Source organism: Dermacentor andersoni, chromosome 6 (assembly GCF_023375885.2).
Source record: "Dermacentor andersoni chromosome 6, qqDerAnde1_hic_scaffold, whole genome shotgun sequence".
NCBI lineage: Eukaryota > Metazoa > Arthropoda > Arachnida > Ixodida > Ixodidae > Dermacentor > Dermacentor andersoni.
Window position 1 is genome coordinate 57,742,860 of NC_092819.1, and position 25,975 is coordinate 57,768,834.

The 25,975-nt window shown below is 52.8% G+C and overlaps 1 protein-coding gene across 3 annotated transcripts in view; it reads left to right on the forward strand.

Annotated features, from left to right (window-relative positions):
• The window catches only part of LOC126522802 (GATA-binding factor 2-like), a 299,824-nt gene that overhangs the window by 236,345 nt on the left and 37,504 nt on the right, over positions 1-25,975 (forward strand). For 2 of the 3 annotated variants that reach the window (XM_055066564.2, XM_055066565.1), the window contains exon 3: positions 5,663-6,244. In XM_055066564.2, the coding sequence (XP_054922539.1) occupies positions 5,663-6,244 (582 nt within the window). Of the gene's footprint in view, positions 1-5,662; positions 6,245-7,092; positions 7,258-25,975 lie in introns of all 3 variants that reach the window. The other variant, XM_055066566.2, reaches the window with a different exon arrangement.

Below are 25,975 nucleotides of genomic sequence, written 5' to 3' on the forward strand. Positions count from 1 at the left end.
GTTGCGGGAAGTCTCGCACAGCGGCCACCTTTATTTCAGAGGGGCGGCGACGACCCCGACCAATCACGTGTCCGAGGTAGACAACCTCGGCCTGTGCTAACTGGCACTTGGGAGCCTTGACTGTCAAGCCCGCATCGCGCAGGCGGGTTAGCACTGCCCGCAAGTGCGCCATATGCTCAGGCCAGGATGCGGAGAATATCGCTACGTCGTCTAGATACGGTAAAGCGAATTCTTGCTGTCCCCGCAACACTTTATCCATGAGGCTTGAAAAGCAGTATGGCGCGTTCTTCAAACCAAAACTCAAAACTTTAGGACGGAATGTCCCCATTGGTGAAATGAACGCCGCATACCTACTAGCCTCTTCTGTAAGTGGAACCTGCCAATAACCCCTGACAAGATCTAGGGTGGAAATAAACTGAGCGCTACTCACTCTCTCAAGGCGCTCCTCGATGTTAGGGATCGGATAAATTTGATCCTTAGTGATGGAATTAAGCCTGCGGTAGTCGACGCAAGGACGAGGTTCCTTGCCCGGTACCTCAACTAAAATCAAAGGGGAGGTATAATCACTCTCACCCGCTTCAATAACACCGAGCTGTAGCATTTTCTTTACCTCAGCCTCCATAATATCGCTCTGGCGGGGTGACACCCGGTACGCCTTGGATCGTACTGGCTCTGGGGAGGTAAGTTCTATGTCATGAGTAAGGACAGAAGTCCTACCAGGCCTCTCAGAGAACAGACCTTGAAACTCTTGTAAGAGCTGGTGTAGTTCGGTTTTCTGCTCAGGCGACAGCGATGCTTTACTTATTAAGTCACTAATGACTTGATCGGTGTCTTTCCTGTTCGTCACTGAGCCTAGTCCCGGAAGCTCGACCGGAAGCTCTTCGGGAACGTTTACCATCATGCACACCACTGCTTCCCGTTGCTTATAGGGTTTGAGCAGATTACAGTGGTAAACTTGCTGTGCTTTCCGTTTTCCTGGCAGACTCACCACGTAGTTAACGTCCGACAGTTTTTGAACAATCCGTGCTGGGCCCTCCCACTGCACGTCGAGTTTGTTCTTTAGCGATGTGCGCAATATCATGACCTCATTGCCCACCTCAAAACGACGGGCCCTGGCTGTCCGATCATAATAAACCTTGGCCCTCTGCTGGGCCTCTGCCATTGCTTCATCTGACAACTCCTGTGCCCTTCTTAAGCGTTCGAGGAGCTTAAGCACGTACTCTACCACGACTGGGTCGTCGCCCCTGCCTTCCCATGATTCTCGAAGCATGCGAAGCGGAGATCGCAGCGAGCGACCGTACACCAGTTCAGCTGGCGAAAACCCCGTAGCCGCATGCGGCGCGGTCCTTAATGCAAACATCACTCCAGGCAGACACAGCTCCCAGTCAGTTTGATGTTCAAAACACAATGCTCTCAACACGCGCTTCATGACGGAGTGGAGCTTCTCAACGGAATTCGACTGGGGGTGGTGCACTGAGCTGTGTAACAGCCTTACCCCGCACCTTTCGAGAAAGGCTGTCGTCAAAGCGCTAGTAAACACTGTACCCTGATCTGACTGGATTTCTGCAGGAAAACCAACTCGCGCAAATATGGACAGTAGTGCATTGACTATCTCAACTGAGCTGAGTTCTTTAAGCGGCACTGCTTCAGGGAACTTTGTCGCTGGGCAGATCACAGTCAAAATGTGTCGGTACCCCGTGGCTGTTACCGGCAGAGGTCCCACTGTATCAATAACGAGCCGTCTAAAAGGCTCCGTAATGATAGGTACCAACTTCAACGGCGCCCTCGATTTGTCCCCTGGCTTGCCCACCCGCTGACAGGTGTCGCATGTCTTCACAAAGTGGTCTGCGTCCCGAAAACACCCTGGCCAATAGTACTCTTGCAAGAGACGGTCCTTAGTTTTCTTAACTCCTAGGTGTCCGGACCACGAACCCCCATGCGACAAGCGCAACAGATCCTGACGATAGCATTGAGGCACGATCAGCTGATTGAACTCCACTCCCCTGCGGTCTAGATACTTCCGGTACAGGACCCCACCTCTTTCCACAAAGCGAGCATTTTTCTTGGCGATACCTTCCTTGACAATGCAGCGTATGTTTTCTAGGCTGCCATCCTTCTTTTGCTCGGCTATCAAAGCCGACCGGCTGACTTTTAGCAACCTGTTAAGTCCGTCTGACGTAGGCGCGATGAGCAAATCTGGAGACAGCTCTTCTAACTTTCCCGTGTCGGGATTTTCCTCTCCAGTATCTGGTGCCTTTAACGCTACAGGCTCAATTTTATTCAGTTCGGGCGTGCTCTGAATACCAGCTTGCTGCGCCTCTGACCCTTTCTCATCGTTCAACAACGTCGGCCCCGCAACTACCGCCTTTGCAGCGAGCTCCCGAACCTTCGATCTGGTTAAGGCCTGAACGCTAGCCTCACCAAACAAAAGCCCCTTCTCGCGCAGGAGGTGATCGGACCTGTTCGAAAATAGGTACGGGTACTGGGGGGGGCAGCATAGATGACACTGCGGCCTCCGTCTCAAGTGCTCCGAAAGGTCCTTCAATAAGCACTTTTGCTACCGGCAGACACACGCTATGAGCTTCCACTGCTTGCTTGATCCATGCGCACTCGCCCGTGAACATATCGGGTTCTACGTAAGAGGGGTGAACTACATCCATTGTAGCTGCGGAATCGCGAAGCACTCGGCACTCTTTCCCGTTCACGAGGAGGTCTCGCATGTAAGGCTCGAGAAGCTTCATGTTCTCGTCAGTGCTGCATAAAGACAAAAACACGACTTTTGTTTTTGTTTCTGGACACTGCGCCGAAAAGTGACCCGGCTTCTGGCACGTATAACAAACGCGCGCTTGCCTCGTCTCGAACCGCTTTCTGCGTTCGGCTTCGGTTGCCGCCGTCTCCGTACGTTCGGTCGGACTGCTTTCACTTGCATCCGAACTACGTGTATCCCCCTTTGCTCTCATGGGCGTGAACTTTGGCCTCTCAAACTTGGAGCCAAATTCACCCTTTTGACCGTCCTTAGCTCCACGAGCCCGACGCGTCACAAACTCCTCGGCTAGCTCAGCGGCTCGAGCCACCGTACTAACGTCTGGCCTATCCAAGACCCAGTACCGCACGTTCTCAGGTAACCGACTATAAAACTGTTCTAGCCCGAAACACTGCAGAACTTTCTCGTGGTCACCAAACGCTTTCTCTTCTTTGAGCCACTCCTGCATGTTTGACATAAGCCTGTACGCAAACTCTGTATATGACTCACTTCTGCCTTTCTCGTTTTCCCGAAACTTCCGACGGAACGCCTCCGCTGACAGCCTGTACTTTTTTAGCAGACTCGATTTCACTTTGTCGAAATCCTCTGCCTCCTCTCTCTCCAAGCGAGCGACTACGTCGGCCGCCTCGCCGGGTAGCAAAGTGAGCAAGCGCTGTGGCCACGTTTCCCGAGAGAACCCCTGCTTCTCGCACGTTCGCTCAAAGTTAACCAGGAACAAACCAATGTCCTCTCCAAGCTTAAACGGCCGCATCAGGTCAGTCATTTTGAACAATACTCGTTCTCCTGCACCGTGTGCCTGACTTCCATTACGAGCGCGTTCCATCTCTACCTCGAGACGCTTCATTTCCAAAGCGTGTTGACGGTCGCGCTCTTCTTTTTCTTTCTCTTTTTGTTCTTTTAGTTCGCGCTCCTGTCTTTTTGCCGTCTCCCTCTCCTCAATGGTCTCAAGGCATTCCGACAGCTCGTCATCCTCAGCTTCTAACTCAAGAATAGCCCTTAGCAGTTCTGGTTTTCTGAGTTTGTCTGAGACATCCAGACCCAACTCTCTTGCAAGCTCCAGCAATTTCGGTTTGCGCAACGACTTCAAATCCATGGCTGCTCTGAATGCTGCTTTCTCTACTGCCTACTATTGTCTTGCCGCAAACTAACCCGGCAGCAACGACAACCACAATTACCAGCTCTGTTTCTGACACTAACAAAAGCCTGGCAAAACTCAGAAGAAGAAAGTCCCGCACTCACCAAACCTCGCAGCCAAGACTTCAGCGCAGTCGTTCCGCTGCAGGCAACCAGTCATCACACAGGGCTCGTTGCACTGCTCCCGGATGGTCGTTGTGCTGCTCAGCATACATTCAACCGCATCTCTTCGCTGCTGGCCTCCGTTGTCGCGATCCCACCGCTGCCACCAGCTGTTGGGGTCTCGGTGCTGGCGCCCGTTATTGCGAATGGGTTGCAAGCCCCAAGGGTAGCGTTGGCCTGGCGGCCTGGGGCACTGGAAGCATCCGAAGGTCCCGGCAAAGCATGAGAAGACTGGTAACAGAACAACTTGTTTATTCTAACATCGCAAAAGAGCGGCCGGTCAGGTCGACCGAAGTGGAGAGACGAGAGAGCACGTAACTCAACAGTACAAATCGGAGCCTCTCTCTTGGCGTCCGGGGGCAGCTGCTCTTATACTCTCGGCGTCGCGGGCCAGAAGGAAGGTCACGGGATGAGCCCACGCGACGGCGGAGCATGAGCCCACGACGGCGCGCACGGTCGAGCCGAGAGACATGGTGAGCCGAGTGTAGTGACGCATCGCCAACCCGCCGACGGACAGACCTGCTGGCTCCTCACTTGGGGAGCTCCGCTCCCCGGCTGCCGCGCTTTGACAAGCGTGGGCACACACACACACACGCACATACGAAGACACGTGGCACTGAAACACGCCTGGACACGCTTGGCGGGGAGGCGTTGCGGCGGCGTCGAACGGGCCAAAATGTCTGCCGCTTTGAGCGAAGCCCCGGCGTCCGTTGCATCCGCGCCGGCATTACCGCGCGTTGTAGGCGAAACGTAACAGCAGGTATACCTGGGAATTGAATCGCCATGTGCAGCAGTTCGTAAATTCTCGCAGCTTCTAGTTTTACGGTAGCCAACTCGTCAGCACGTTTTCTGTTAATCGCCCGCAGGCGAGGGGCCCAGGAACACCGTTTTCACCCGCTGTATTCCCATGCCACCGCGATGGTGGTGGCATTGAGGAAGCCAATCTGGCGCGCGGCCGAGTTGCCCTAACAGTGATGGATCGGGTGATTGTCGATGGTAATAGCAGTCGGGTGCGCTCGCTGCCGACGAAATTGAAAACGCTCTCCCCGCTGTTGACCTGCCCCGTGCAAACGACATAGCGAACGAGCTACCGCCCGCGTATACCTATGTATATATTCATCGAGAAGTTGCTAAACGTGGATTTGCGGTACTTGTAAGCGCGATGGTCGGCGAATGTACACATGCGTGTCGACGTGCGAACACAACAAATACCTTGATTGGCGCGATAAGTAGTAGCTCGTACAGGAAATACACGGCCTAATCTAGGGATTGATGCGATAAGTATACTTTGTTCAAGAGTGCGACTTGCCCAGACAGCTTTACTTAACCTATCTAGACCATGCTTTCGCAACTGCGCCTTTTTTTTTTCTTTCTCGTTTTTTTCTTCTCTCATGCTGCCAGGAGACGAGAAAAAGAGCCCTGAACATCTATTTTAGTGCATATTGCTGGGTCCGGTACTTGCACATTCAGATGACCTTTGAATTTTACTTGAACATCGAACTTTATTTGAATGTACCGAGATACACGTGATGCTGACGCCGCGCACAAGACGCTCTTGCGGGCTCAACCTTCTCGCTCCTTTCTCTCTCTTCCCCCTCGCAGCTCGTGTGCCGAGCAGCCAGGTGTGCCGGCCGCACTTCCACAGCCCGCTGCACCCGTGGATCTCGGACACGGCCAAGGCGGCTGCGGCCGCGGCCATGGTCCCGCACCACGGGGCGGCCGCCTGGTGCTCCCCGTTCCCGCCGGCCAAGCCGCAGCCCAGTCCGCCTACGGCGCCCTCGCACTCTAGTCCGCACCTGTTCAGCTTCCCGCCCACGCCGCCCAAGGACGCCACGCCGGACCCGGCCGCGGCCGAGGCCCCCGGCTACGCCACGGCCGCCGGCTGCGGCGAAGACCACAAGCCCGGCATGCTCACGTCCCTGGCGGCCACGTCGTCCTGCGGCGGAGCGGGCAAGCGCGAAGGTAGCGGACCGTTCCCCGCCTCCTCGCCCCCTTACCCCCACCCGTACGTGCCCCACCCGGGCGCGCCGCCGTCCGAGCTGGCCGGCTACCACGGCTTCCACGCCGCACCCCTGCAGCTGGCCGCGGCCAAGCAGCACTCGTCCTCTTCGTCCAACGCACTTCAGGGACCCAACGGCTACGGCCAGGTCAGCAAGCCCCGAACCAAGGGACGTTCCAGCGCCGGTAAGGTGAACGCCGGCCCCCACGCGGCACGCCCAGCGAGGAATGATGCACGCACCGCACTTGCCACCTCACGCTACTACTACCGTCTTCCACTACTAACAAGCCACTTCTGCTGCTGCCGCCACTAACGCACCCTGCCGACGCCGCCGGCAAACCCCGACTGCGACGCTGGCACCGCCAACCGGGCAGGGGCCCGGTTTTCTTCCCATACTACCCAAACTCGCCTCGCTCGGTTTCTGGTCAGATTGAGGTAGGGCTGAAATGCCGACCAAACTATAGCACAGTGCCGTAACAAAGCTTACTCACTCACGCAATTGTGTTACAAACCTCAGCCTTCTTTAGCTGTGTTCGCGCTTACCACACTTGTCCCGTCTCGTACCAGCAGAAGGCACGGCCGGAGAAAGGTCAGCGAATTGCTCGCATCCATATCGCGTGCCCAAAAAGCGTCCAGGACATTCCCGCATGTGTCACTATCGGGTGCTCTACCGAAGCAGAATTTTGGGCGCGCCATCACGCTCTAGCATCGCAGTGGACGCCTGTCCATACTCATCCCCAACATTCCTGACAATACGCCCACATACGCCGTAACACCGCGGTAGTAAGCGTGAGGGCGTTAGGCCAGTCAACAAACGGCCCTGCCGAAGGCCCATGGTAATGCCTCCCCGCGAAGCCTTCGTCCCCGTCTCACTCTGACCCGGAACCGGCAGCGTGTTCTGACCTTGTGTCCTCCCCTGTACTCACTGTCCGTCGTTGTCTTGGTGTGGCCACCTTCCTCCGCGTAAGAGAGGTGTGCCGCTGATGTCGCGTGCGCGGCCGTTGTTACCAGGATCCGCGGGTCGCTTTCGCAGGCGCCAGCGGAGGCGGTAGCGGGAGCAGCTCGGGCAGCGGCGCGAGTTCTCGCCGAGAACTGTCGCTGCCCTTCGCTTCCCTCGACCAATCCACGGCGCCGTACTTCTGGAACGGCAGCCAGGCGCTCGCAGCGGGACCGCGGTCTGACATCTCGGCGTTCGGAGGTGAGCGGCGACACGCGCCGCGCCCCGACATAGATAAAGAAAAAACATTTGTGTGTGGTCCAGCTTATGTGTGTAACCCGCCGAGACGACGGACCAAGGGCCGAGAGGGCGTTGCCGCCTTGATAACGATAGCGTTCGCAAGTGACCCGCTCCCTTAACCGGACTCTACGCCCAGCCGCGTTCGAAATCGGGAACTGCATGGACCGAGCCGCTTGGCTTCGACTAAACTATACAGATGGCTCGCTGTGGAAACCAGAAACACTTATCGGATCGCGTTATAACGCGTCGGATTTGGTTAGGTAAAGAAAAGGAGTGTTTGAAAGCGTATGCAGAAGTACGCAACGTCCGGGCTTCGAATTGAGAACGAAATTTACCTCCGGCTCCTCATTCCAGGGGCATCGTTTATTTCCTGGAGCTTGCATACGTATGTGCTCGTGTTGAAATTGCTCGTTTCTTGCGCAAGAGCGAACATTACGCGAAGAGAACATGACCGTTCGTGTTCATAATCATTTTCATCGGGTACATAGTCATCTTTACCAGTCCCTTCCTCTGCTTCTGCTTCCCTTTGGCAGTGATGAATGGCAGGCCAAATTGTAGCGCACCTAGTCTGACCCCCTGTCGGCCTGCTCTCTTACTCCCTCCCTGGAACTTGCATTGAAATCCGGTCACTTCGCACGTTATTCGCCCGATATGTTCGCTGTATATATATAGGTTCAGCGTGAGCACATTCTATGGTGACGTTAATGGCACCTGCCGGCACACCGTTATCGCTCTGTACACCAGCGGCTAATTCAACATACACGCTATGCTAACGTATACGATACGAACACTCAAACATCCAAAATTTCGCTCTTGTCCCTCTCGTAGACCTGCCACTCGGAACGCTTTGAAGGCTGCGTCTGTGGAACCACACTGTTGTCTGCTGTTTATATCCAGACGCAGCCGCGCAAAATTCTCCTTCTGCTTCCAGCGCCCACGAAAGCGCTCATGACTTCCGTTCGGTGCAACGGCGAAGCATGGGACGTCGTCGCCTTAAAGCGGGAGGGCGCAGCGGCACGGCCGTTCAGTTCACTCGGGTCTCCCTTACGGGGCGTAGTCATGCGCCTTTGTACAGAGGCCACTGCACTCTTATCCGCGCGACTGCGTGTGTGTGTGTGAATGGCGCATTTCTCTCCCGACGCTCATTCAGGGCGCGCGCTCACACACATTTTTCCACAGTGGCCGCTGCTAACATGCGATCTCGCGATACTATCTCTTTCCTATATAGCCGCGTCGGTGCGGCACGTTTGTACGTATATATGCGAGAAGCACCCCGCTTCACCCACGCCTCCACAGCTCTCGCCCGTTCTTCTCTCTTTTTTTTTTTTTTTTTCGCTCTCGTTCGGTCGAGATGGTCCGTTCACGACGGTGCGAGGACTTGGCAAGCTTCGGCCGTTTCGTGATTGGGTGGCCCGCCTGTCTCTGACGCCGCTTGCTTTATTATTATTTTTCTCTCAATGACCTTTTTGCGACGTTATATTCCTACACGGGCGGCCCTCTTTGTGCCCGCGCGTACGACGTCGGTAGTGAGTTCGTTTTTTTCATTCCGCGCCGCCATTCAGCCGAGGGGGAGGGGACGAGTTGGCGCTCGTGATGGATCTGCGAGAAGCGTCGGCGCTGCCGTGGCACCCAGCGGTCCATTTCCTCTTCGCCCATTCGCTTGTTGCTGCTGCTGCTCCGTCAAAGAGCGGCGGACTGCATCCGCTTCTTCCTGGAGGATGCATACAGGCAATGGTCCTGGCCTGGCGGTCTGGCCCGGCGGTTACACCTTGAGGCCACCGTGCACGTTCCCATTCTTGTAGCGTCTGTCAGCAGCGAAGCGCATTCTCTATATCGACAGACTGGGGCGAGGTCTGAGCCAGGATTTACTGGGCAGCCCCTGTGCGAAGGCTGATTCGAGTACGGTCGCTTACGCATTAGGATGGCAAATTTGGCAAGCTGGTTAGGATAAAGCGAGCACTGGAGGATAACCGCCACAAGGCACGTACAGTCGCAGACAGAATATTATGGACCATGAAATCTAAGAAAAAGCTGAATATCTCCGCAACCTCACAACGCAATCTGGTATTTGCATTCTGGACCTCGACTAGAATATGCTAACAACGTTGTCGTGGGCAGTTTTACTGGTTACTGCTACAGGCTGCTCGGGAATTCAACGTTTTCGGAGATCCCATGGTCCATATTATTCTGTCCGCGACTGTACGTGTTATAACGAACATTGCGAACAAGGAAGAAAAGAGAGAGAAAGAAAGAAAGAAGAACAGCGCCAAATATTTTTTGGAGCAAACGCTTTGTCAATTTCGTCCATTGCTCACGAAACTGTTGTTATGCAAGTGCTTGACCTCGCCTTGAGTGACCGTTGGTGACTGATTGTTCGCCTCCGCGATAGCAGCCGCTGCTTGCCTCCGGCCGAAGCATGAACATGAAAAGAAGCAATGGCTCGCTGGGAATCGGTGAATCTGTTTGGCATAACCTCGGAAATTCAAATAGCTGAGGTTCCCTTGTATTGTTGCGCGGAACGTCACAGGGACGTAAACATGCCTTCCCATCTTTACGGCATCCATCGAATCCCAATTTCAAGCGCTTCTTGCAGCCTTCCCTTCCCTGACGCATTCCCGGAGCGCACATCTCCTTCCTAGCGCAAGTCACCAGTTCTATACCGCATAACAATAATTCTGAAAGCCCCGTAGCTTCACAAGCGAATCAACGCTGCAACCGGCCAAGTGGAGGGGCAATAACTTTTGCAAACACGCGGACAGGGATTCCCGAGGAGCAATCATCAGCCGCGGTATACACACACCCCTCGTTTTGCCCCGCACTCTTACGTAACGAGCTCGAACAATTTCTCCAAAACACGGGGCGCGCAAAGCACACAAAGGGAGAGCGCTCATTTCGCGTTATGCCTCGATCATGACGCGAGGGCAAACCATAACCCCCCTTCCTCCCACCCTCCCCTCCTGCATTTCTTACAGGGGGGGTGGGTTGTTAAGCGTTACGACCGCGCGGCGGGCGCGCGCGCGCCAGCCCAGCGTGAATGCTGCACCCAACAGGCACACACATACACACGGCGTGCACCGACGTCGTAGCCGTCGCTGCAGATAGGGAGGAAGTGGGGGGGGGGGGGGGGATTGAGAAGGGAAGGTGGCTGCTACGAAAGCAGCGGCATCGGCAGTTAAAATAAAGAAAGCAATGAGGCTCACGCCGTCGATCGCGCGGTGAACACTGGGCATGCCCCTCCACCCCGCCATCCCCTTCTCCCTTTCTTAGTTCATACGTACAGAGAAGGAGGGAAGGTGGATTGGTTTGGGGGGGGGGTTGACTCTCACGGCGTGGTGTTGGAGAGAAGGGGGAGGGCACAAACCAGAGGCGATGATGGACCCAGGGCGACCCTGGCTTTGGCCTGACCTCGTAATTGCAGGTTGCCGCAACAACAGTTCGCCTATACGGCGGGAGAGGAGATGCGGCGGCGGGGGGAAGGGAGGTTGAAGAGGCACGCACGCGTAACTGCTTGCTCGATAGGAAAGAGGTTGCGGGAGATGGGGGAGGGAGGGAGGCAGCTCGTTTTGCCCGACGTCGTTCGTGCCGCGTGTACGAGGAGCGAAAAGGCTCATTTACAGCGTTGCTGCGGCGAAACACCCCCCGTTCGGCTGGCCGGCCTGGCCAGACCGGGCCGGGAGCTGTAAGCGGCGGCGGCTGCGCATGTTGCAGCTCCTCGATGCTCGCGCAGTCTCTCTCTCTCTCTCTCTCTCTCTCTCTCTCTCTAGAGTTGGATCGTGATGCCCCCCCCTTCCTTCGCTCCCGTCGGACCGAACACCCGGGCACGTTTGCAGAGCGCGGCCGAGGAGCTCGTATATTCGTACATATACGACGCGGCAGCAGCAGCAGCTCTCGTGCGCGTGTGTGATGCTGGACGCAGGCGAGAAAACTGGCGTGCCTTTGCGTGGAGATGGCGGCTCGTCGATGGGGAACGAGATCCGGTTGAAGAACGTTCCGACGACGGCGAGCAGCGTTGGCACCTCGAGCCGTCGTCCCCCCCTCCGAGCCGAGCGGAGGCTTGCACGCGGTATCATTTGCGCGGCTCGTTCGACGTAGTTGACGAAACCACGGGTACTAAACGTAGATCGACGTGCGCGAACACGTCCGTCTGGAAACGTATCCGTCGTTTGTGTAGTTATAATTCTATATTTCCACCGAAACGGAGGCAGCAGTTTAGAAGAAGATGGGAGGTTTTAAGCGATAGTCAGTGGTCAAACAGCGAATTTCGCTGGAACCAGCATTCGTCAGGGCAGCAGCAAAAGCTACAGGAAAACGGCATATTATTTATTTTTTCTTCTTTTTCTTTTCTTTTTGTGTGTGTAGATATTGCTATGATAGTGACAAGTCCGATTGAAACGTTGGCTTTATGACATTCCTTGTTTGATATGCTCATAATGCATTTACATCAGTGGCTTCATAGAAATGTGGAGAGAAGATAGGCCTGACTGGTCCTGTCGGCCCTCTAGGATTACAGTAACTGGTACATGCAAAGAAAAAGTTGCATAACGTACTCCATCGCACAAAAAGTGGATATCAGTGTTTGTAAATAATAATAATAATAATAATAATAATAATAATAATAATAATAATAATAATAATAATAATGACACTAAACATTCTAATTTGACATTTCTGTCGACCAAGCATTACTGCAAGGAAAAGATAGAGAAGAAATCCGCTGCGGGCAGGTGGGAATCGACGTTGACTGTGTATGACTCTCAATTCAGTCAAGACCGAAAGCACACTGAGGCAGAAGACAACACGGAGATAAAGAGAAAATTTCCTCTTCTAGAAACTCGCACGGTAGTCGAGTTGCCCGGGCACAAAGTGACAATGTGGCTGACGCACTTGCGAAAATAAAGGTTCCATAAAACCTATACACGCAATTCGTTCGACTCTAACGCGTTCATTCACACTCGATCAATGATATATCGGAGCAAGAAAGTGGAAAGCCCTCCGAGTTATTTTAACGAGAACAGACGCTATGGAACTATTTAGCTGCCACATCGTCAGAGAAAATGACTCAATTTCGAAGCAGCTGTTTTCCTAGCTGGCGATGACTTGATACGACGACGACGATATGTCCGCCGGCCAAGCTCCGCACCATGTACTGCCTGGCGACCTCGATGTCGTCCCAAAGGACAGGGCGCGGCTTCGACCTCGCGAATGTTGACTGCCTCGCCTTGGCGGGCGTCCAGAACTAGGTTACAGACGGATAGCTCTGTGAACTGGTCAGATAATTGCCCGATCATTAATGCCTCCTTCGTCGCGCCCGCTGTATCCTTGTCGCCTTTTCTTTCTTTCCGTCTCTGTTTTTTTTTTTTTTTCGGCTCTCGTAACTAGACACAGTTGCGCTTTCGCACACGAAGGGTTCCGACTACGCGCTAAGTCGAGCAGCTTAGCTAAGTACGCATTCGATTCTGCGCTACTAACCACTCGAACCGTGGGGCGCGACTAATTGCGCTTGCTTTAAGTAGCACTAATACGTTGTCCCTAAACGGAAATGATGTTAACTCATTCCTCAGTCGGTTACGCACAAGGATGTATATTCAACTCAATTCGTCTTGAAACGAAACGCGAAGTCGCGTTGGCAGATCTATGTTAGAAGACCACTTCATAGCAATGAGCAGGTTGTGTCAGCAAAATTATGCGCTGTGTTGCCCCTTCGTACTAATTTTCGGGTCTTTCTACCAATCTTTCTTTCTTTCTTTCTTTCTTTCTTTCTTTCTTTCTTTCTTTCTTTCTTTCTTCCTTCCTTTCTTTCTTTCTTTCTTCTTAAGGGAGCACATCATTAGTTATCCGAGATACTATAGACTTGAGATCGACTTAGAAGATATCTTAACAGCATCTCGTCGCAAAGATATCAAACCAGACTTTGAACCCAGACTGCTCCTTTCTCAGCAGTTACCGCGCCAGGTATGCCATGACGTCATGAGTTTTGACAGCGTCTGCCCAGGTATACAGTCAACTGTTTATCGACCAGGAATGGCTGCATCGTATTCAAAACGAGTCAAATAATCAATCTGTCCAGTTTTGAAGACGTTGCCTGCACCAAAATTGCCGCCACAACCAAAAAAAAAAAGAAGGATACGCTATGGTAACCTATACTGCACAACGACGTTAGGGGTGCTCAAACATGGACAAAAAACGAGAGAGAGAGAGAGAGAGAAAGAGAGAGAAATATTCTTGTTTAGTTGTCCTCCGACTAGCATATAACCAACCCTCCTCCGCTAAATTAACGCCAAACGTATATACAGCTTTGAAACGATACTTTAGCAGTTTAATCTAACTTCGCGTTGATCGACGCTGCATCGCGCACGCGCGCGTACCCGGACAGGAGAGGACAGGGCAGGTTTTTCGCCGAACCCTTCACACCTGAGGCCGCGGCGAAGAAAGCGAGGCGGTCAGCGATCTCCGTGGCAGGGAACTCCTTGCGCTTCCTCTCCTCGGCGGACTTCCATCTTCATCCCATTTGGCACACGGGAGGATATCGGATATGTCTGCCGCGCGCGCGCCCGCTAACCGTCCCGACGACTCCACCAACAGCCACCATCGAAAGGAGGAAGACTCTCCTCGGGGGGGTGGGGAGGGGGTGGAGGGGGCACGCAGCAAGGCAGCCAGGAAAGGGCGAGCTTCCAGCGTGCGAAACCTCTTCTCTGTCGCTCCGCATCTCGCAACAGCGGCAAGCATGCAAGCAACCGAAGGAGAGGGACAGAGTGGGGGGGGGGGGGCGTTCCGTTGGTGCTGAGCTGGCTGGCCGCGTGCTGCCTCGGTGTTCACCGGCGTGTGCGCGCGCCGGCGAGAGATTAATAGTGTCGTCGGACAACGGGCCGAGCCAGGAATTCTGCTTTGTTCGTCTCTCGCGGCCGCTTGGCTTTGGCAAGGGAGAAACCAGTTTGCCGCCGCCGCCACCGCTGGCCCTTGGCCGTGCTTGCGCCTGCATATATGACGCACCGATGGTGCGCGCATACGCGCGCAGACTCGCCAGCCGGGCAACCCTCTTCGCCTGTCCGTAACGTGAGCCTATAGGCTGCGGTGACTGGCGCTTGCAGAAGTGAGTCGAGGCAATAGAGGGTCTATTAGACGCGTTGTAGACATCACGGTGGTAGGTCCGCCGTTGCCACCAGACTCACCAGCCGGGGCTCCCTTCTGCCTAGGGGGAAGGTATAGAAATTCTTCTTCCCTTAACGCCAGTCTAGATTGCGGCGACGAGCTCCTCCACTGGAGGGGAAACCGAGGCCCTAGAGTGTCTATAGACTACTTGTAGGCATGGCGGTGCCGGCGGGTGCACATGCACTCTGGCTCACAACCGAGGCATCCTTTTTCCCTCGTGTGTAGGCATGGAGGTTCTGCCTGGAATGCGAAGCATCGCCATGACAACGAGCTCTTGTATAAATGAACCGACGTAGTACATAGTGTATGTGGACTCCCTGTGGGTTGTTTTATCTTTGTACAGACATGGTCACGTTCGTTGTCATAGAAATTACAAAAACACAACACGTGCTCGATCGCCTCTTCACAGGATCGGTGTGTCGGACATTCCAATGTCCGACAGGAGAGCAGGCTTTCGTAAAAGCCACCCCTAACCAGAGGCGGCACAGTAAGGTTGCATCCCGGCGGGAGAAGTTCGATGGAATCTGCAGCTTCAATGTAGGATACAACCGCTGGATACGGCAGTTGGAGAAAATCGGGGTGTTCCACAAAGTTTCAGTCTTGGTTTGAGCAAGCAAATGAAGACCCCTCGCAGCATCTATCCTTGATAAGGTTAGAGGAAATGTCAGAGTCTCAGTGATCGATTATAGGCGTGAAGTTATGGGCAACTTCACGTATCATTCTGATAGTACCTTCTTCCCTCCCCTCCTTTCTTTTCTTCCCTTAAACCCCTTCCCCTGTGTAGGGCAGCAAACCGGACGTGCGTCAGGTTGACCTCCCTACCTTCCTTCCTTCTCCTCCTCCTCCTATTCATATTCGTCAACAGAAAATGTAAGGTCGGGTTACAATTACGTAGGGTGTCTTATACATACAATGTATTAATTTCTAAGAAAAGCGCCCACAGACTTTACGTACACTGCCTTAATGAATGTTTATTTAAAATATTGTGGCAGTACGGCATAAGGGGACTGATGCGGGTAGCTGACATTCTATTTGTGAGCAACAGGGAAGCAGGCAGATCAATAAATTAATCAAATTATGGTGTATTATGTGCCAAGACCACGACATGATTATGAGGAACGCCGTGGCGGGGGACTTCGGATTAGTTTTCACCGGCTTGGGTTCATTTTGCGTGCACCCAAATATTGGTACACGAGTGTTATTTCTCTTTCTTTCTTTTTGCGTTTCGCGCCCCATCTAAACACCGCCGCCGCAACCGGGATCGAACCTTTCACCTCGAGCTCAGCAGCGCAGCGACACATAGTCACTGAGCTATAACACGGCGGGTCAGGCAGGTCATTTACTGCATATAAATGACAACTGTTGGTGAATGCGTGTCAAGGGTGGGGAAATGTGGTTGGCATAGCAGATGACGGCGAGGTGAGATACGGAAGTTCTCACGAATTGCGACATTCTCGGCTGACGCGCACTTCACAAGGTAACAGAACGCGGAACAGGCTTCCCTCCTGCAGTAGATCCGAGTATAGGATGATGACGATATACGATCACGAAGATGATGACGAATCTAAATGCGCGATCCACACGATGTGAAGTTGGATTAGACTGGTGCCACTTTGAGATTCCATGCACTGAGATACGTTACCCTCGAAGAAAGAAAGTCAGAATCACCAGCCTGGAGTAAAAGAAGGAGATGACTGTGTTGCTGCAGTTCCATTGCAACGTCCCCCTTCATATGAAAGGCTAGGCACGACCCAGTCGTGCAACGGAACAAATGTCTGCGTAAGCAGTGCTCAAGATCAGACTTCACTTGAACGTCTCCGCGCATTGCTTAGCAAACTAGGCTTTCCGGCGCAGCATCCTGCGGTTCCTTATCCGAGGCGCGTCCCACGCGCGCGGTATACGCCACAAGGCGCCGACTTGTCGTTAGGCATTGTCCACAGGCGGTCCCCATGGCTCACCGGCACTGCGCGGAAGCCCCCCGGCGAAGAGGAAAGCGCGCTCCGCCGCATTCCGACGTCGTCTACGCGGTGCATGCGGGGTCGGAGGCATCGTGCAACAACGCGCGCGCGCCCAGCCCCTGACGAGTCGGTCTGCTCGCGATCCTCGCATTCCACGGCCGGCGTTACCGGAGTCTGCGCCCGGTGCGGGCGGTACCGTACCGTGGGCGTCGGCGGGCTGGGTTTGCCTCCCGGGAGGGCAAGAAAAAGCCCTCCCGTCGCGAAGCCTTATCCCAGCGTGGGACCGACGCGACGGTGCCTTGTTCACCGAGTTTACCGGAGAAAATTGCCGAGACGGCGGCAGGGGAAAATAAATGAACGAAACGACAACTACAAAGCCAAAATCTTGACTGCAGGGCCTTCACTCTCTCGAAGTGGCTGTCGAGGGGGGGGAGTTGCTAACCAGGCGTGTGACGGTCCCGTTATGAAGGGCGAGCCGGGTACTCGGAACAGCGGATTGACCACACTTGCGATAAAGGAAATGTTGTTGTTAACTCTGCCTCCACAACACTGGGGAGTTGCGTTTGTCGACGCGCACGAAGGAACCGTGTCCCGCAGCGCTCGTTTGCCCTCTTTCTTTGCTCGTGTCCCGTTTGCCGCACTGTTCGTGTAGCAGGGGAATTCGTATAAACTCGCCCAGCTGAAAAAGAACTCCAGACTTTGGACGTGGAGTAATCTTTTTTTTATATATATGTATAAGAACGTCATCTATTTAGTGGACAGATTGGCTGCCAAAAAGTCTCCCCCCCTTCCATTGTGAGGATCAAGAAGAGGAGCCGGAACAGGTAGTGAAGTTCTTAATGTTGGTGACAGTGCCTGCAGAAAGCTGAAATCATCGCGTGTGCTCGTCGGGAACGAACGGAAAGATCGCGAAACCAAGCAGTACGCCGTGTAGAACAGTGTGTAGCTTCCAATACTATATGTCTCGATACTATAGAGAAGCCTAGTTTGTCCGCGCGCGTGTGATCCCTTCTACGGAGCACCAGCCCGCCAGAGTCGTAGACAGCAGCAGCAGCGCTGGCGTCGACGTCTGGTGTTGTCGTGTTCAACGAAATGACGTTAAAAATGTTACCTTGTTGCCAAAGGGTTCCCGTCAAAGAGAAAAGAAAAACAGTATGAACACAAGTTCGCGAATGTGTCGCTGCCGGCCTTCTGTCACGACGACAGTTCTATGGCTCAGCGTCACGAGCTTTACGTCGACAGCGCTACTACTCCAGTCTCTGCAGGTGTTATACTGTTGAAACGCGTCAAATTTCTCTCCGCACTGGAGGATTCCGCCGCGTATTGCGTTCTCAGCCAATCAGAGAGGGCGCATCGCGGCTCCGTGAGGCAAACCGGAGCTGACAACGCGTCGACTTCGAACAGTGCGGCGAGTGATCTGTCGGTTCTCTGGAAAGAGAGTATCCGACGTTTCCGTCAACGGTTACAATCCGCCTCCAGTCCGCTTCGAAGTGTGCCAACAGCGTGCGGAAAGGAGGCCTCCTCGCCTGCTCGTTGTTCCTCTCTTCGGGCGGTGGCGTTCGTTTACCGAAGGCCGCGCACGCGGCGTCGCCACCGTATAGTCGACGTCGTCGCTTGCCGCGCAAAGAAGACGTGCGCGAGGGGGGAGGCAACGGGCGGGGGGGGACCCGGCCGCCTTTCGTTCCGCACCATCGGAGCCCCTCGTTTATCGGCTTTGTCCCGGAACAACAAAATGTTTTCTTTATTTACTCCCCCCTCCCCTCTCTCTCTACTTCTCCTCTGCTCCCTTCCTGGCCCTTCGAAGCCGGTCAACCCAGGCGCAACGCTCGGCCGGTCGCCAATTAACCGGCCGGCCCGTCCTCTTCGAGACGGAGTACACCGCACGAGAGCGTCGCCGGGCCCGTTGCGCCTTGTCGGTGCGTCTCGCGGAGTTGGAGATGTGCGGCTTTATATTTTTTCGCTCCCCCGTGGCCCTCTTATTTCTTTCTTCATATTTTCTTTATATCATTGCTTCTCGCGTTGCTTCTGCCGCGCAGAAGGTAGCCGACAGCTCTATTCCTAGACAAAAAGGATCCCTGGGCACTCATTAGAAAGCATCGTTCGGACCGACGGAAAAGGCTTTCGTGCGCGTCACACTGGCTCTTTAGCTTAGGCTCGGTCACTGATAGTTCCGTGCAGGGAAATTATTATACTGTGGAAACCTTACGGGGGCAGCAGTCCGTTATAGAATAGAAGTATTTGGACAGTATTCAAAGTGTCTACAGCTCTGCCTTTCTTTCCTCCTTCCGAGGGCCTACAGCGTGTCCACGAAAGGCGTTTGCACTTGTGGCCTGACAATTCGCGTTGAATGGACGACTTGTTCAGGCTTATATAGGTCGCAAGTTCCGTACCGAGTTAGGCACACTTCTTATCGGTTTTTGTTGTTACATGATCCATTGGCTTCACATAGCCAAATGATAATTCGACAAGAAGAGAAAGCTGTTTTGGAAGCGGTCTGTGGGCAGTCAATAGATTTTGTAAAACAGGTGGTCTTTCGAGCATGTAGCTCGTCGTCAAGTGCACGCATATGCATCAACACTTAAGCAGTTTTCGTCTTCGTTTCCGTAAACGTAGCAGTCTTGGCAAAGTAGCCACAATTTCTCGTATAGGATGATAACTTTTCCGGCATATCCATACAAGCAGAACCATTCCCAAGACCTTGGGGGAGTGACTTTGACGAGCAAATTTTGTCTGTTCGCCTCCAGGCTCATTCGAAAGCTATGGGGACATACGTTATGTCATCGTCGAGGCAACTGTGTCCATATTACACGGATCCTCAACGAATACCAAAAACAAAAACAAAGAAAAACAAAAAAACCGCGAACTCCCTTTCCAGCCGAGGACGTCAGTGTCCTCGAAAGGACGCCAAGCATGACTCGATGGCGGGCGCCACGCACGACAACAGCCGGCGAGAGAGCCCCGACACGGACGCACAAACACAATACTATACGCGCAGGCGGCGTTGTTTGAGAGACATGCCCCAAATGTAGATTCGCCGCTGTAAATTCCCCCGTTGAGTGGCTCACGGGGGAGGAAGAAGGGCGTCGTAAAAAAAACCTCTCCCTCTTGGGACGTCTTTCTTTTGCTTCTTCACGTTCATTATTCCTGGCGACGTGTACTAGTCAGACATAGCGAGGTCGTTCCGTTGCGGAGACCGCATAGCGTCCTCTCTCGCCGCAGGACACGCACTCAGTGCGTCCTTTTCCACGAAGCCTTAGCCGCTGGCTTGCTGGCGCCGGACTGGTGCGCATTGCGTATACACACACACACCATGCACGGGGCAACTGACGGAGACGAAGCGATCGCGGTCGAACCTCGATTTGGGACGCTTTCGGGTGGGTGTCTCGGGGAGGGTTTACGTCCAAGCGCACAAACCCCTGCAGCGGCCGCGGTCGCTGGGGAGCCCTTCACAACACCGCGAGGTCGTGATTGGGAGGGGGGGAGCGCGGTGGTTGTTCTGGTGCAGTTTTGGGTCGATCGCCCAGAACGTGCGCGCGCCGTGTTTTGTGTGCATGTGTCGTATACGCGGGCCCGCACGCACCGCGGCAGACCGAGTGTCGCCGCCTGCATAGCACTGAGAGAGGAAGGATCCTTTTTTTTACGACCCCGCGCGCTGCCTCGACTCTTGGCCCCGCGCTTGCAAGCTGCGGGTATACGTACTGCAGCGACGTCGTCTTCTGCTGCTGTCTGTGCGCATACGTGTGCCTACCCCCCTTTTTTATTTTTATTTTGTTTTCTTCTCGCTGCTCGCACTTTTTACGGCCGGTGATAAAACGTGGGGACAGGTAGAAGGCGCGCGACACCGTCGTCGCGGTCCTCGTCGTAGTCCACCACTCGCGCAGTGCGATCGTGATTTCCTTCGGCCCCATTCGGGCGCGCCACGGTGCGAAAATGCGTTCACGGCGAACGACGAATCGACCACGTTGCTCTCTCTCTCTCTCTTCCTTTCTTTCTTTCTTTACCGTCATTTGCTGTGAAATAGCTTGCGCAACGAACGAACGTCGCGGTGTAGCGTCGGTGTGACGAAGACGCCCCCTCACCTGTCCCTCTCCAAAGACGACGGGGGGGACCACGGAGGCGTGTGCGTATACCACCGAAAAGCCCGCGCGTCGCACAGCGTCCACCGTAAAGACGACCACTATCCTCCTCGCGATCCTCCTCTGTCTCTGCGGAGAAAATATACAGCCTTTTGATTGCCTTGCCCGACGATTTCAGGTATATACGCAGGCGTGGACGCTATATATATAATAGGCGAGCTCGAATACCGGGGACGAGAACGAGACAGTTGTGGTCTGGCGGAGGGAGGACCGTATATAGGAGGCGAGCGCCCACGTTTGTGTGTATACGACGATGGAGCCGCCAGCCTCGCCAGCTTGGCGCTCGCTTAGCGCCCACTTTGTCGTTGGGATCCGGGCCGATTCCTCACCTTTATGGCTCTGGATTGTCGCGATAAGGGCAAATAAAAGCGCCCGTATCGTGGCCGCGCATCTGCGCGTGCTCTGTTGCGTAACGTAAACAAGTGAGCCTGTATTGTAAAGCGATCACGAATCGGAAGTGGCCGCGGAGGCTAGTTTTTGAAGAAATAGATGAGTTGATGTTTGACCTTTTTTTGGCCCTCGAATACTGTTAAAGGAAAGCCAAGGATTGCTGACGGTGTACAGACCAACGTAGACTGTCACAGTCATAATGCAAGGGGACCGTCGGCGTGAGGCTACAGAGTCAAGTGGTCATGACGAACTGTGGGGCAGGAACAAGCAATTGTTGGCAAACCCGCCTGCTCATAGGCTCCGCCGCGCGCACTACTAGTCGTGAGGAGAAGTTGAAACACAGTTGTGTATGAACAGTGGCTCAACCCTGCCACGTCGCTCCACAGTCACTATATTGTATCGCTTGATGTGTATGGACGTTGTGATAAGACAAACGTAGGACGGCTTATGCGTTCCACTTATCAATGAAAGTACTGTTTCCTGAAGCCGGTGTGGACGACACGTAAGATATCACCAACCTGAATCGCCATCATGGGGTTCTTGTTAAAATTTGACGATAGAAGTTCTTACAAAAGCCCACAGATAGTCCACGACGCCCTGTGGGCCTGTTGTCTTATAAGCTTGTTCACCGATGTTTCATAGGAGCTTCTAAAACCATCTCATTTGGAAATGCCAACAGCGTCCGCCATGGGTCTCTAAAACAGCATCTGCTCTTAGGACAAAGCGTCTGCTGACCCAAGTGTCCCGACCGATTCCCTCCCCCGCCTTCATACTCACGCAACACACAAACGAGCGTGAATCGCGCGCAGCGCCATTGTCCAGCGGCTGGTCACGTGGCTCGCGGCCAAACAGCGAGAGATCCGCGTAGCTCGCGCGTGTCGGGCGGTGGCTTTTGTCTGCAGAGACAAAAGTGTCCCGCATACCCCGTAACACGCCGGACACATGTCTCGCGCGCGACTTCCGCTTCTTTCGAGCGCTGCTCGTTCCACGTTCGGCCGACGGAGCCACTCGCGAACCTTCGTTCGAGACTCCAGCGGTACAGTTTTATTTTGTGCGTCGTTACACACATGTCGCCATTTCGGCTGCTCTCCGATTGCAAAAAATGCTCACGTCATCGCTCATTTCCATCGGAAGTATAGGAAACTGCGGGCCACATATTTAATAGAACTCTACTTTCTAAAAAAGGCCTGCGTTGATGAAGCACGCTTTTTATCTTTACCGAGAATGCCGCGGCTGCAGCTAATCTTAACTGCAGCAACTTTTATCGTTCGACGTTACTTGGGGCACATACATGTGTACCCATGGTGGCAGAGTGCCCAACCACGTTGTTTTCTCTAGAGCTAAAAACAGAAAGCAAAAATAATCAACGAAAAATAACTATCTAGATGCAGTGTTCATGCTTTCCACCGGTATATGCGTAAGCCCGAAAAGTAGCCGAAGGTACCGCCTCCAGCAGTATTGGCCGAAGGCAGGCAAATGTTACGCGATTGGTCGTAGGCTCCCCGAACTTCACCTACCGGGAGGATGTTTTCTTTCCGTTACAAAACTCGGTCATCGCGTGCATACGCAGCAGTTGTGTTACGCACATCACGTTGCGCGCAAACGCAACAGATGCGTCGTCGATGCGAGTCCCTTCTCTACACAGCGAGCGAGGTGCTGTGGCAGCGACGTGAGAGAGAGAGAGAGAGCGGTGGGCTACGTTGCGACGAAAGGGGCGGAATAAATAGCGGCAGTCCTTCCTGCCTCGTGGCAGGACGCACGGCTGCTGGCGGCAGGCGACGCGGAAAGAAAAAGACGCAGTTCCCCTTCCTGCTCGGCTCGGCCGCGCTGTCCCCTATATCTCGACGGCGGAGACAAAACGCCGCCTCGAGCACAATGAAGAAAGCACAAATCTCGGGGACGACCGGCGGCAGCAGCAGCGGGCGGGTTTCCTCAAATCCAGTTTCCGAAGGGCTGCCTGCTGCTGCTGCTTTCCAGCGCACCTCCGTCGTCTGAAGTTCTTTATCACTTCGGGGCGCCTTGGTCGGGCTACGAAATGCATAAGACGGGACGAAGAAAGAGTCCACCGCAGGCTCCGCAGCACAAATACATATATATATGCAAAATGAAATGGATTTGATCGGACTGCGTGCATGCGCTGCTTGCGCAAAAATCCCCGATTCTATATACACTGTACTAATTGTGCTATCTTATAGGTCTGGCGCTCGCATTTACTTCGGTGACCACTTCGACGAGGACCCGATAGCTATTGACTTAAAACTTGCAAGATTGTATCTATATTGCGCTAATTGTATGTAAGTAGTTTCGTGACTGTCCCAGACTTTCTGCTGGCGATAACCTGCTTGACGCCGCAGACATTGGCATTGCCCTGCAGCGCTATCGTAAATCTTTTGCAAGGCAGGCGTCGTCAACTTAAAAGGCAAAACTAGGGCTGCTTTTTATTTTAGTTATACAGCTATTCATCTCAGTAAATTTTTGCCAGTGTTACCGCTCGCGTTTACTTCGACGACCACTTGGACGCGGACAAGCAAGGAACTGACTTAAACTTGAAGGATTGATATCTATATTGCGCTGATTGTACGTAAGTAGTCTTGCGGCTTTCGAAGGCCTCCTGTTGACGATAACCTGCTCGACGCCGCAGACATTGATAGTGCGCTGCGGTGCTATCGTAAATCTTTTGTAAGGTACGCGTCGTCAACTTAAAGACAAAACAAGTGCTGCTTTTTATTTTAGTTATACAGCTATTGATCCCAGTAAATTTTTATCAATGTTAGCGCTCGCGTTTATTCGGTGACCCCTTGTACGAGGACTAGCGAGGTATTAACGTAAACCTGCAAGATAGATATCTATATTGCGCTAATTGTACGTAAGTAGTCTTGTGGCTTTCCTAGGGCTTCTATTCACGATAACCCGCTCGACGCCGCAGACATTGATAGTGCGCTGCAACGCTTGGGAAAATATTGTGTAAGGCACGCGTCGTCAACTGAAAGGCAGCAGTATAGCGCTGCTTTTTACTTGAGTTATACAGCTACTGAGCCCAGTAAATTTTTATCAATGTAAGCGATCGCGTTTACTTCGATGACCACTTGGACGAGGACTAGCTAGGTATTGACTTAAACTTGCAAGATTGTTACCTATATAATTGTATGTAAGTAGTCTTGTGGCTGTCCCAGGCTTTCTGTTGATAACCTGCTCGACGCCGCAGACATTGATAGGGCGCTGCAATACTAGCGAAAATCTTTTGCAAGGCACGCGTCGTCAACCTAAAGGCAAACGTAGGGCTGCTTTTTACTTTAGTTATACAGCTATTGAGCCCAGTAAATTTTTATCAACGTTAGTGCTCCCGTTTACTTCGATGACCACTTGGACAAGGACTAGCTAGGTATTTACTAAAACTTGAAAGATTGTTATCTATATTGCGCTAATTGTATGTAAGTAGTCTTGTGGTGGTCCCAGGCTTTCTGTTGATAACCTGCTCGACGCCGCAGACATTGATAGGGCGCTGCAATACTAGCGAAAATCTTTTGCAAGGCACGCGTCGTCAACCTAAAGGCAAAAGTAGGGCTGCTTTTTACTTTAGTTATACAGCTATTGAGCCCAGTAAATTTTTATCAACGTTAGCGCTCCCGTTTACTTCGATGACCACTTGGACAAGGACTAGCTAGGTATTTACTAAAACTTGAAAGATTGTTATCTATATTGCGCTAATTGTATGTCAGTAGTATAGTGGCTGTCCCAGGCTTTCTGTTGATAACCTGCTCGACGCCACAGACATTGATAGTGCGCTGCAACGCTAACGAAAATATTTTGTAAGGCACGCGTCGTCAACTTAAAGGCAAAAGTAGGGCTGCTTTTTATTTTAGTTATACAGCAGTTATACAGTTATCAATGTTAGCGCTCCCGTTTACTTCGATGACCACTTGGACAAAGACTAGCTAGGTATTCACTTAAACTTGAAAGATTGTTATCTATATTGCGCTAATTGTATGTCAGTAGTCTTGTGGCTGTCCCAGGCTTTCTGTTGATAACCTGCTCGACGCCACAGACATTGATAGTGCGCTGCAACGCTAACGAAAATATTTTGTAAGGCACGCGTCGTCAACTTAAAGGCAAAAGTAGGGCTGCTTTTTATTTTAGTTATACAGCAGTTATACAGTTATCAATGCTAGCGCTCCCGTTTACTTCGATGACCACTTGGACAAAGACTAGCTAGGTATTCACTTAAACTTGAAAGATTGTTATCTATATTGCGCTAATTGTATGTCAGTAGTCTTGTGGCTGTCCAAGGCTTTCTGTTGACGATAACCTGCTCGACGCCGCAGACATTGATAGTGCGCTGCAACACTAGCGAAATATTTATTTTGTAAGGCACGCGTCGTCAACTGAAATGCGACAGTATAGTGCTGTTTTTTTTTGTTTTGGTTATACGGATGTTTATCTCAGGAAAAGTGACAAAATAACCGTATAAGCTTGCTTGGTGCAAGGTGTCCTATGACGTTTACATGTGATATGTGCTATGCACACACACGCACGTACAGCTGTGTAAACACCAGGGGACGTGCCTATATACAAGCATTCACGTATGAATGTTGTGCACACGATGCTTCCTGCAATAGAGGATTTTTGTACCAGAAACCGTCGTCTTTTTGTCGACTAATACGTGGGCAACCCATTCGAAAGCGTATGGTCCACTGCAATACATAAAACGGTATATAAAAAGTTAGCAACTTCGTCTTTCGACTGCATATATACTTTGTATAGACAGAGGGACACATTTATTGAAGAGCAATGTGAGTAGGCCGCGGGAAGTTTAATAGATGAGATAAAATTTGTACAATTCGAGCGCCTTTATGTCATCATTCTTTGTAGCCTTGGCTCTGGCTCGATGACCTCGGTCTGCTGCACGCGTACGGCTACAACCTTCTTACCAAGCGGCCGCGTTAAGGTCTTCTTTTCGGGAACTCCGCCCACCCGACCACGGTTTTTTGCGCACACAACGCGCACTTATACACTCACTGACGGCGTAAACGGCGTGCACCCTAGAGT